Below are 13,019 nucleotides of genomic sequence, written 5' to 3'. Positions count from 1 at the left end.
AGGGTTGCGGGGGAATCGAGAGAGTCAGGGAGGAAGAATGTGGAGGCTGGAGCGGGCCCCACTGGTCTCCAAGACTTGTCGTCGGTCGTGGACCTTCCATCAGCGGGCTCTTCGATCCATGACCAACACGTCAACAAACCCCTGCCTTCAACATCATTATAATTAAATAATTAATCATATTTCTAAAATTCCACATTCATTTGCCAAAAATTTATCCTGTAAAAGTTAATAGTCATTGCAAGTTTTACATTTGAGTACATTTTTAAAATATCGTCCGAAAGATATATCATTAAAGAGTACTCCTAATTGTACAATTATAAAAAAGACATGAATTTTACGTCATTAAATTTTGTCATGCAGGTGGCAAAAAAATTTGTTATACAAGACTTTATTTGTTAAAAAAAATAAACTTTAATACGAGGAATGAATTACATAATTAAAAATGTAATTTTTATATATTAAATTAAATAATATGTATAAAAAATTGTAAGTAGTATGGAATTTGATATGTTGGAAAAAAAATACAAATACTATTCTGGCTATGATATAGAAACATAGAAACGCAAACTTCTATGTACTCTATTTACATTAACCCTTCTCCATTTAAAGTTTAAAACGGGTGATCTGAGCCCCACCAAAATTCAGCGTCCTTTAATTACACTATTCACTTAAAAAAAAAAAAACATTGTTCGCGAGCCAGACAATTTTGTTAACTATCGAGTCTACTATTAAACCATGAATGTCAAGAAAAAACAAAAAAAGGACATATATTAGGAGAGAAAATCGAATCCCGTGTGATATAATCATCCGTCCATCAGATCTCAAGCAGGAGAATCTATCAATCGAATCACCGACGAAGATGGGCAATGATAACCATTGTTATTTCTCAGATCCGTTCCAGCCTTTTTTAAAGATTTTTCCAAGAAGAAAGGTGGAAAGAATCGATTAAAACCCTTGATTTGATAGTAAATGGCCACGGTACACTGATCTAGTTTTCTGTTCATGTTCTCAGCAGAAGGACCCGTGTATATATACTCAAAGTATCCCCGCGGAGGACGGGAAAAAGGAAATAAATATGAAGCAACCCACATAAGCCGGACTTGAACAGAGGAGATAACGGAAAACTTGCACCTCTCCGTCAATAGATCAATTCAATGTTGATTAAGGGACATAGCGCATGGAACCCTGTTTTATCTAAATTTGATTTTGACTTGAGAACAAAGTACTAAAAAGCGGATCAGGTTTAATCATGATTGGACCACAGTGAAGACAATAGTTTAAAGATAAATGATAAAAAACGGAGTCCGTTGTTTTTAAAGAGGTGATAAATAAAATTTTTCAGCAAAGCTTGTTATCACATGACGTTCAGAAGAGTAGAGAGAGAGAGAGAGAGAGAGAGTGGGGGCGTTGGCATGTGAGTTGGGGTGTGAGAATGCCCTTGTTTGGGGCGATTCTCTGAGAGCGCCGTATGCCCCCACAGCAGCGACAGCACAATGGAGAGAGCAAGCCTAGCTGCGCCATTGCCTCCCTCGTTTCCTGCCACTCCTCACCTAACCCCCCCCCTCTCTCTCTCACTTCCTATAATAGCCTTTCCGGAGAAACACCCATAAAGCCACCCCTCCACTCTTCTTCTTCAAGCCATCCATCCATCCATTAAAACCCCTTCTCACTCGCCTCATATCCACCCACCTGCGTGCTTCAATTCATGATGGGTGTGGATGTGATGACTTGCTGCTGCTACTTTGAAGCTCCCTCCGTGCTTGCTCGTGGGAAGAGGAAGCTCCGGAGCTTGTTTTGGAAGCTTCGAGCGGAGATCAAGAGGCAAATCAAGCCTGGCTGCTATCGCACCAAGAAGAACTTTAACTTCCACTACGATCCTTTTAGTTACTCCCTCAACTTCGACAATGGCAATTTTGGCTTCTTCTGCTGACTGCTCCTCTCAGGACACGGGATGAACTTACACTAGCCTACCCGCTACAGTTGAGCTCCAGCAGTCTAGTCCCACTTATTTCTTTCCGTTTTCCCTCCATTGTTCACTTTCCTGCTTTCTTTTTCTTGGTTGACACGAACGCGCTTTCGTGTATGAGTTAGGGAGACCGAGATTAATATTGAATTCCCTCTTTAGTGTGTTACTACTGCCCAGTGCTCATAAACTGTCTCCCCCATCCATACCAGAGAACCTGTTCTGTTTCGTGAAGAATAGGATGAGATGGGTTTTTGGCAGGAATGTGACTCCACGCCTATCTTTCCTTTCCACTGTTGGGAACTACTATTAACGTATGCAGGCGAGTGACAAGGCCGGGGCAGAGTTTATGTTGTTTTTCAATTATAGTGTTTTGTCTGTCCCGCGTCTGCCAGTGTGTGTCTCTTTCTTCAATGAGATATTGCTGCTTTGTTTTTGTCTTGGAGATAAGGTATATGCAGTACTGGGCGCCGAGTTCTCGCATTTACTTTCGCTGATCCACCAAGTTCTTCTTCCTAGCGATGCACTTATTAAGAAAAGCCTTTGTCACTTTGTCTGGACTTGATATAATTTACCAATGATCAGACCGTCTGCCGATTAAAAAATGACCAAAGCTGTTGAGAGGTAAATGAAAAGTAGGACCCAGGGTGTGGTTGAGTTCGTACCCGTGAGAGCTGATGAAAACAAAGGTCAGTGTTTTGTGTCAAGGTTTCAACCTTTCGGAGTTCTAAATGCATACACTTGTGCAAAATTGTAAAGGGGTAATTGCTGAACAAATTGGAAAGCACTTAGGCATGGGGCATGAGAGAAGATTAATGGGTACTGCGCCACTATTTGTAATCCATTTAGCTATTTAGATTTTAAAAAAACACAACTTTAAATCTTTGTATTTTATTGTAAATTCTTAAATTTTACTCTATTTGCACTTTAAATTCTTACACTTTTGAAGAGGTGTTGATATAGTGTTGATGGTGTTAATTATGTTGATGTAGACAATAATATTGTTAATTATATGATGATGGATCATTTAGTGATTGATGTGTATTTTTTTTTTGTGAGAAAAAAATGTGTATTTTTTAATAATCAAAAAATAAAAAAAATTCCACCCATGAATGCCAACAAAACCATTTGGAGACCCACATTTACTGAAAATAGTGTGAAGGTTGAGAAGCACCAAGATGAGTGCATTATGTGTCCATGACTCTGCAAAAGGTGGGATAAAGAAGTGCAATAATCAAAGAGGTGGATGGTTGGAAATGCAGATAGTTTTGTTCGCACACTTGGATGGGATTTTTTTTTTTCATTTTTTGATTATTAAAAATACACATAATCTTTTTTTTCCCGTAAAAAAAAACACATCAGCTACTAAATGACACGTCACTATATAATTAATAATGTTATTATCTATACAACATGAGTAACACCATTAGTGCCACGTCAACAATCCTTCGAAAGTATAGAGACTTAAAGTGTAAATGAAATAAAATCTAAGGATTTAAAACAATGAAAATAAAGTGTAGAGACCTAAAGTATAGACAGAATAAAGTCTAGAGATTTAGAACAATGAAAAGAAAGTGTAGGGATTAATAACAAAATTCGAGCAAGATGCAAGGATTTAAAGTTATGTTTTACTTATTTTTATACATAATAATTCTTTACATGATATTTATAAGTTAGTTTCAATATTTTTTATTAGAAATAAAAAAATTAAAATTTATTGATTGGGTCTAAAAATTCAATAAATATTTAATTTTAATTTTATTAAGTACATATATTTTAATAATATATTTTTCTCATTAAATTATAATAAGGTAAAAGAAAAGACTTGTTATGAAAAATTAATAATATGCCTTATAATTAGGATAATTTGTTTCCCTTCACTACCATATAAATATGATAAGGGGTAATGAGTAGATCATAAATTATTTTATTGAATTATAATATATTTATTTTTAATAAATTTTATATGATAAGGTTAAAACTCACGTTCAAATAGTAAAAAATAGAAACAAGAGATACTCTTATAATTTATTAAAAAAAACAGAGAGAGATATAAAATGAAAAGTTCAAAATAACAATCATAGAAAATAAAACATATGGACTATATATTTCTGTGCGAGGGACAAATCCATGCTAGACTTGCAAATAATCATCAAGAGAAAATACAACATTCACATTCATGCTTATAATTGATAAAGATAAAACCAAGTCCAATAGTAGTGGAGGTTAAACAAAGTCTATCAAGATTAAAAAGAATGGTTCTAAGCCAAAACATAAGGAGTGATTCTCACTGTTTGATATAAAACCACACAGGCCCAATAAGTCATAGTTGTATACATTTTTTGATGTATTTTCTTTTGCTTATTTTGCATTGTTTTGAGCTTATCATGTTGCATTCCCTCTCTTATGATATGGTAGGTTGTTGTAACCCTTTTTGAACTATAAATGATTATTGTGTTTGCTCCTCACCTCACGCATTGTGAGAGTGACTACATTTCCTCCGCATTCCTTCTTGGTATCAGAGAAGCAACAATTCATGGTGACCTTCCTCGTCCTTTCCATATCTAGCTCACCTGTATTTGTCTCTTCATCTTTTCTATAACTTCTGCCTATTTAAACATAATTAACTACCAAATCCAAGGTAACTAAGGATCTAAACCTAATAAGAATTATCAAGTTTGTCAAATTACACAAATGGGGATATCAAGTTTTCATAATGTAAAATACTCCCATAAACTTTCAAACATGCACAAGTCAGAGAGTAAAACATGTGTGAAAGCATGAGATTTCAAAATAGGTAAAAGCATTTGTAGAAGAAATTAGAATTCATTTTCTTCCAAAAGGCACTTGCGCCGCATCTTACTACAGGTGCATTGCATGAATTTAACAGCAATTTTGCTATTGAATCGCAATACTTGGGACGAACTTTCAACATGTCTTATTTCTCCATTTGATGTTTGATTAAAGTGATATGGGCATCTATAAAGAGCTTTTTTCTATTTCTAGCTAATGACACGAGTTTTACAATCAAATTATTTTTCTATTAAAAGTTGGATACCCTTAACAAAATTTACTCCTTTTCCATAAAAACTCGCAACTAGGGTGCCCAAATTATAACTACCTTTAGACCATATTCAATGGACTATTTAGAACTCGTGCAATGCATCACAGCCATTCCAATACATATATATCATATATTCACCACTCAACCCCTTGATTCACAAAAACACAAGGAGGAGATTACTTTGCATAAAATCTCAAATATTCATCTCATGATAATCAAATGCATCATATCTTACTTGCACTCTCTACAATTTCATATCAATAGCTCATGGCACAAAAAACACTATAAACATTTTCTCAACTATAATGCAAGTAGTCAAAATAATGGAATAAAATCTTAGTTGATAAATTAACAATAATCAATACACATAATTAAAACTAAGAGGCTTTCAAGTAAGATTTACTTAGAATCCTATGCCTCCAATTGTATTTCCCAATTATAGTCCGATGAGCTAGGCTTTGAAATATTGAAGAATGAAGGGTGAATACAACCACTAAGTAACTAAGGTCAACCTAACCTATACAGTTTTATATCAATTAAATTTAAATGCGAATGGCAACACACAATCATTAATTCATTATATGCATAAATATCAAATACAGCTCGACCACACAAATAGTAACCATTAGACTAAGCATGCAACATATATCATCAATTATATTTCAATTACATTAAAAACTTTAATAAATTTAATAAAATATTGAAAGTCATCAATAATAAAAGGTCATAATAAGTTTGAAATGAGAGAGATATAACATACAGGGAACAATAATAGAAAAGAGTAGACAAGTAAGGGTTAGATGGAAAGGCTATTCATTACATTATTCGGTTGGTACATAAGTGGATAATAATAGTTTTAATATTATAACTTTTAACAAACTACTTTCAGTTGGTTTAAGAAATTTTTTACCTTCAAATTCATTATGCATGATTTGTTTGTAATTGTATAACTTTAACTGTGGCCTTGTTCATTATACATCACAAGCATGTTTCTATTGAATGGCATGATTAACACATGCAAGATACATAAATCACATTTGTCATTTTGTCAACATATAACCATACATATCATAACAACTTGCTAAGCTTTGCATCAAACATAAGCTTACAATAATAATGAGTTTTCAAACAATTTAATTCAACACTTAATTAATTAACAAACAATTATACATATTAAATCTTTCCTCAGTTACCTCAAACTTATGAAAGGTCAAAAGTTTATCCCTTAAAATACAAACTTTCAAAGCTTGTCCTCAAGCTTGAATGGTGCTAAGTTGGTTAATCTACAATCCAATCACAAGAATAATCATTAATATCCTTATTCAAATAATTTATATCCTTCAACTCAACAATCTTCTTTTACCAAAATCACAAATTCACTCCTAATCATGTCCATTGGGTCTGCTAAGTTTTTTTAACTCACATTGTCATTAATGAACTGTTAAACCACCTTTAATAGCCATTGAACACTCCCAACAACTCTCATAAATGTAAAATTTATCCATTAATGGCTCTCACCAACTAACAACTCAAAACCATTTATACTATATTTAAATAACGTAAACAACTCCAGTTAATACTATTTTAGCCAGTATGTTAATGTTAAGACTCATAACTCTTATAGATTAAAAATCACTTTTTTCATTTAAACCCTAACTCAAACCTTCAAGAAATAGAAGAAAAAGGAAGTAGATGGCATATAGGACTTATATTTAATATCAGAAAGCTCCAAGTTATCTCTAATAGTCCCCAAAATCATGGCTTAGCATAGCAAATAGTGTGCCCTCATTCTCTCCTTCTTATTATCTTATGATTTTTGAACCGTTTGTTGAGTCATTTATTAGAAAAACTAACCATATGCTATGGTGCATGCACTATCCGCTACCTTTATGCATCGTGGTGGACATGCTATACATTGTGGCATGGGCACAACGATTCCTTCTTCAACTTTTCTTACTTTTTAATACTTAGGTAGCCCTACTTTATTTCGAACTCATATTTATGGTTGAAATCACAATCAAGCACATTTATTAAAACTCTCTGGCTACACACCACATTAATTTACTTAATCATCCTAATTAAGCTTAGTTAATTAAAGGTAAATTTTTTGGGACATTACAGATGGCACCCTTAGATCTATCAACTTTTTCAGTCAAATAATACTAAATCTGTAGCTCTTCTAACTGCATTAAACACATGGCATAGACGATTATGTCATGCTTCTTTTAATATTGTCAAAAATGTATTGAAGAGTTGTAATATTCAATTAGATAATAATGATAATGTTGATTTTTATGATGCATGCCAATATGGAGAGATGTATAAACAACTACTTCTGTTATTTAAATCACATTCCAAAACACCACTGGATCTTATTTTTATTGATTGGTGGGGACTGGCTCCCATTAATTCTAAATCTAGTTTCAAATATTACATTAATTTTATGGATGACTACAATCAATTTACTTGGCTTTATCCTCTTCAATGCAGAAGCTTTTCTAGCATTTATCTAATTTAAGAAACTTGTTGAAAATTAATTTGATAAGAAGATTAAAGCTGTACAAAGTGACTGGGTGGTGAGTTTAAAAGTTTTTCATTTGTCTTGATATGTCTTGGAATTCAATTTCGGCATGCTTGCCCACACACTTCAAAACGAAATGGTTAAGAAGAACATAAACATAGACATATAGTATTGGTTGGTTTAGTAATGTTTGGCCAAGCTTTTATGCCATTGTATTATTGGTGGGAGGCCTTTATGAATTCAATTTTCACAATCAATCGGTTACCAACACCTGTGTTGATAATCAATCACTATTTGAGGTTTTGTTTGAAACCAAGCCAATTTATGGGGGTTTTAAAATTTTTACCTGTGCTTATTTCTCATGTTTGAGGTCCTATAACAAGTACAAGCTTAAGTTCCAAAGTGAGAGATGTACTTATCTAGATCTCAGTCTAACCTATAAAGGATACAACTGCCTTAATCCCTCTAGTCATGTTTTTATTTCACGGCATGTTGTATTCAATGAGAATGATTTTCCCTTCACAAGATGCCCTCAACAAGCCAAGACAGATGCTGGCTAGAATTCACAATCAGAAATGCAATCATTGATACCCTCTATTATACTTTGCTCTGATAATGAAGAAATAGAGCATGCACATTCAGAAAATGAAATGGAAGAGACGCATGGTCAACATTGTGAGTTGTTTAATAAAACGATGTCGTTACCTTCCACACAGCATGGGCTTGAACACAATGTCATATATTTACTGGTTCAAAGCTTAACTTCTTTAAGCCTTTTTGTCCACAGTGATTCAAGGCCATTTGACGAATGCTTGTTTGCTCTAAATGATTCACATACAATAAAACAGAGCATCACAATTGAGTCTTTTCCTATTGCTGGGCCAATAAATGCTCATCCTATGATTACTAGGTCTAAACATGTTATTGTGAAACTAAAAAGACCTTATATTGGTTATGTTCAAGTAGATCTAATGTGTTATTGGGTGGAATCTACATTTGTTTCTCAACCACTCAAACTTGATCATTGGAAAAGTGCGATGTTGGCAAAATATAACGCTCTTATCAAGAATCATATGTGGGATCTAGTTCCTATTTGTCTTGTGTATGATGTTGTTGGGTGTCACTAGATCTTTAAGATCAAGTTAAATCCAGCTAATACTATGGCTCACTATAAAGGCTGACTTGTAGCAAAAGGATATCTTTAATCTCTAGGAATTGATTGCGAGGAAACTTTTAGCTATGTCATCCGAGTTATTTTAGCCTTGGCAGCTTCTAAAAATTAGGATGTGAAGCAATTAGGCATCAACAATGCCTTCCTTAATGGTTTTCTCATAGAAATAGTTTATATGTCTCAACCAGAAGGTTTTGTTGATTTGTCTAAACCTTTTTATGTTTTTTTGACTATGAAAGCATTATGTGGTTTTAAAACAAGCTCTACAAGCTTGGTTTTGAGCGCTTGCAATCAACACTTGTTTCTTAGGAGTTTTAGAATAGTAAGAGTGATACATCCCTACTTTTTTTTTTTTAGAATCATGACCAAATTTGATTATTCTTGCATATGTTGATGATATACTTTTTATTGAAAGTAATCAAAAGAGCATGTATAAGTTTACTATGAAGTTAAATGAAATTTTTGCTCTAAAGAATCTTAGTCTAATTCATTATTTCCTTGTTGTCGAAATTACAAGAGATGCTAATGGTTTTTGTCTCAACCAAGGAAAATACATAAATGATTTGTTACAATAATGGAATGTGACTTCCTCTTCAGCATGTAAAACTCTCATGTAAACTGGTTATACTTTGTCTCTTATAGATAGCAATGTCTTGTCTGATGATGATAGTGTTTCATATAGATGAATAGTGGGTTCTCTTCAATATCTGGCTAATATAAGGCTAGACATTGCATTTGTTGTGAGTAAATTAAGTCAATTCTTATTAAGGCTAACCGTTTTACAATGGCAAGCACCTAAAAGATTGCTGCGATATTTACAATAGACAACTACTTTGAGTCTTCATATAAAAAGCTCAAATTTTCTGGACTTTGTTGCTTACTCTGATGCTGATTGAGCTACCTGCCTGGATGATCGAAAATCACTTGGAGGATATCTCGTTTATTTTGGTAATTCTTTAATTTCATGTCCTTTGAGTAAATAGATAGCTGTAGTTAGATCAAGTACTATATCAAAATATAGATCATTAGTTCATACTTCTATAGAATTATTGTAACTTCATTCCTTGTTTGATGAGCTAGGCTTGAAACACAATCAAACTTCAACCATCTAGTGTGACAATGTTAATGCAGCTACTTTGGCCTATAATCCAACATTTTATGCTTGAACTAAACATATTGATACACATTTCATTCGAGACTTGATGCTTGCAAATAAAGTGTCTATTAAAAATGTTCCAACAAGCGATCAAATTGTAGATTTACTTACAAAAATGTTGACATCCACTAGATTTCTCTACTTCAAAGACAAACTTAGGTTGTTACTAGTAGCCTCTCGTTTGCTAGGGAATAATAAAGATAAAATCAAGCCTAATATTAATACAGGTCAAATGAAGTCTATCAAGGTTAAGAAGAATGGTTCTAAACTTAAATACAAGGAGCAACTCACACTGTTTGAGAGAAAATCACATAGGCCCAATAAATTATAGTTGTACATATTTTTTGATATATTTTCTTTGGTTTATTTTTTATTGTTTTGAGCTTATCATATTGCATTCTATCTCTCTCGTGATGTGGTAGGCTGCTGTAACCGTTTTTGTACTATAAATGATTATTATATCTGCTTCTCACCTCATGCATTGTGAAAGTGATCGCATTTCCTCCATATTCCTTCTATAATAAATGGCATGACAGGTTCTGCCAAACAAATGAATAGCGCGATATGTGTAAAACTATAAATTCAGAACGGGGATATATATATATAGAGATTTATTTGCAACCCCCTTCCCAAAATAATGGAGTTTGAGCTTCAATTTTTATTTTTATTTATTGATTTGTGTGTGTCATCCTTGCGCAAGGGCCATGCTAATCTGAAACACATTTTTTTTTTTGGCCCCTGGTTCTGGTCTTGGAAAGGCTCTTTGATGACATCTTGGTTTTGGATACGGGCCATCCAGAATCAAATTTGTTAGGTACAGGTAGAGCCTAGGAGCCTATTAGGAATACCAGGGCCCAAAACTATGTTGACAAATAAAAAAAAGAAAAAGAAGAGCGAAATGGCCATCAAATCTGCACTGTCCATTAAAACACAAGGCAGAAATGGACGGTCGATGAGAGTGCCAGGTCATAGATCCGTGTGAAAAGGGAGTGGCAGGGCGCGGGGCTGAAAAACGAATATAAGCTCCTTTGGCGCTAAAACCGAAATGTCACAATTCCCATTTTCCCACTTCGCCGCTTCAAGTCTTGCGTCTGATATATACCCGTCCGTTTCGCCCTCAACATTCGCTCTCCTTGTAGAATCGCATTTTGAAGAAGGCGCGAAACTGTCGAAATGGCGGGGGGAAAATCAACTAGGTCGAACCCTTCACAGGCCAGAAAGAGAGTCGATGCTGTCGATTCTAGGGCTGCCACTGGTCTTGTCCGCGCCAAAGATGGCAGTGCTTTTGCCAAATGGTTCGTTTCTCGCTTCTTACTTCCAACATTCTTAACCTGTCTCTTGGTTTTGTTCGATTGCATGACGTTTCGATGTGTGTTTCTTCCCTGTTCAGATGTTTCTTTGTTGGACTTTTGTTTTAAGCGTTTCTCTCTACTCTCGTTCATTTCGAACTATGTTACTTAAGCGGTTAATTTTACTGGGGATTATCGAACATGAACTCGGGGATTTTAAATTCTGTGGTTGCTGTTCTTTGATGTTTTTGGGGGAAATCATGTAGCTTGTAATCCTGCTTGATCCATATGGTCATGGAACTTGATGCGATTGTGGGTTGTGTTTACATCATATTCCGTGGAAATCAAAATTAGCGACAGTATTTAAGGTGACCCGGCAAATTGATTTAATTCTTTTTTGATGACTCTGCTTGTACTTCCGATCTTGATTATTGTGCGCGATCATTTAGCTTCCTATCCGGCTTTTTCTCCCCCCTCCCTCCCTGAGCATCTGCTTCTGGCCGTTTAAATATCTTCTTTCTATTCTCTGCAGCGAAGAGTGCAACAAGAATGTCCCAGTGGCCCTCATTAGCATGCATAGTTGCAGCCTTGAGGCTAAAATTAAAATGAATCTGGGTATTATATCACTTTATTCTCGTCTTCTTATAAGACAACATTTTGGTGGATATTTTATCCTATTATTTAATGTCTAATCATTGTTCTGAATCTTGCTTATTCAGAGGCTCAGGTTGTGGAAAAGCCTGCTGAGGTCAAGAAGCCAGTGGAGAGGTTAATTGCATTCCTTGGTTGTCTTCAGTTTTTCCATAACCAGTTAATATGGTCCTGTTCACTCACTATTTGTTTTGATTGGGAATTGTTTAGGAAGAAGCCTAAATCAAGTGAGCCTAAGGCAAAAAAGGCCAAGGTGGAGAAGGGAAAGAAGGGCAAGGATCCAAACAAACCCAAGCGTCCTCCTACAGCCTTCTTTGTCTTCCTGTCAGCTCTCACATTCCTATTTTTGTGTTATGAACAACGTTGCTCTTATCTTTGATTATTTTATTTAGTTTGAAACTTTTGTTGCAGGGAAGAGTTCAGAAAATCTTTCAAGGAAGCAAATCCTGATTCCAATGATGTCAAGAGGGTAATGAAACTTGATAAATGGATAACGATTTTCTGGTTAATTATACCAATTCATGCTAACTAGCTTACCATTCGAATGATAATCTAGGTTGGTAAGGAGGCAGGTGAGAAGTGGAAGTCCTTATCTGATGAGGCAAGTGATAGATAATTCCATTTGTATAGCCCCCTCCCCCCCAAAAAAAAAATTTGACAATTTGATGTTGATCAAACCTCATGTGTTGGCCATAATTGGAGCAGGAGAAGAAGCCTTACATGGATAGAGCTGCTGAGCTCAAGGCCGAATATGAGAAAGCTTTGGAAAGTTATAATGCTGCAGAAGACGGAGCTGTATGGTTTCGTTGTTTGAGTTTATATTATATTATTGGTTTGATTGTTTATTCTTCTGTCTGAAAATATGTACTTTTTCCTCAGGAACAAGAGGGATCTGATAGGGAAGATGCGGCTGAGGAAGGGGGTCAAGAGGAGTCTGGGAAGGATGACGCAGCAAAGGAAAATGAAGAGCTCACTGATGAGGAGTAGTGGAACATGATTAACTGTGTATACGAGAAAGATTACCTGAATGCTTGCTCTAGGGCTGTAAATTGATTTTTTTTTTTAGATGGTAGAATTAGTATTTTGCAGGCTTCAATTGCAAAATGATTTGGCGATGTTCTCCACTGATTTTTTTTAAGAGGGTAATTAATTATAGCATGATTCCTGGTTTTCCGCAGGCTCAAAGGGTGTTGTGATTTGATTT

The 13,019-nt window shown here is 34.8% G+C and overlaps 1 protein-coding gene across 1 annotated transcript; it reads left to right on the top strand.

The window, feature by feature from the left end:
* Window positions 1-10,939: 10,939 nt before the first annotated feature.
* LOC129311809 (high mobility group B protein 7-like) lies at window positions 10,940-13,000 on the top strand. Its single transcript, XM_054954278.1, has 8 exons — window positions 10,940-11,170; window positions 11,697-11,779; window positions 11,884-11,932; window positions 12,026-12,139; window positions 12,227-12,284; window positions 12,372-12,416; window positions 12,521-12,610; window positions 12,695-13,000. Exons 1-8 carry the CDS (start codon window positions 11,049-11,051, stop codon window positions 12,800-12,802), a joined length of 669 nt encoding a protein of 222 aa, XP_054810253.1. The 5' UTR covers window positions 10,940-11,048; the 3' UTR covers window positions 12,803-13,000.
* The last annotated feature ends 19 nt before the right edge of the window (window positions 13,001-13,019 follow it).

The sequence above is a fragment of the Prosopis cineraria genome, unplaced genomic scaffold (genome assembly GCF_029017545.1).
Source record: "Prosopis cineraria cultivar Desert tree isolate PC_DT_omini unplaced genomic scaffold, ASM2901754v1 PC5, whole genome shotgun sequence".
Classification (NCBI taxonomy): domain Eukaryota; kingdom Viridiplantae; phylum Streptophyta; class Magnoliopsida; order Fabales; family Fabaceae; genus Prosopis; species Prosopis cineraria.
Note: the sequence above shows the minus strand (reverse complement) of the source record. Positions and strands in the feature narration are given on the sequence as shown.

Excerpts from the sequence above, each read along its gene's own strand:
- LOC129311809 (XM_054954278.1), top strand. The coding sequence starts at position 11,049 with ATGGCGGGGGGAAAATCAACTAGGTCGAACCCTTCACAGGCCAGAAAG. Across the intron at positions 11,171-11,696 it reads GGCAGTGCTTTTGCCAAATG|CGAAGAGTGCAACAAGAATG; the intron begins GTTCGTTTCTCG and ends TATTCTCTGCAG. Across the intron at positions 11,933-12,025 it reads GTCAAGAAGCCAGTGGAGAG|GAAGAAGCCTAAATCAAGTG; the intron begins GTTAATTGCATT and ends GGAATTGTTTAG.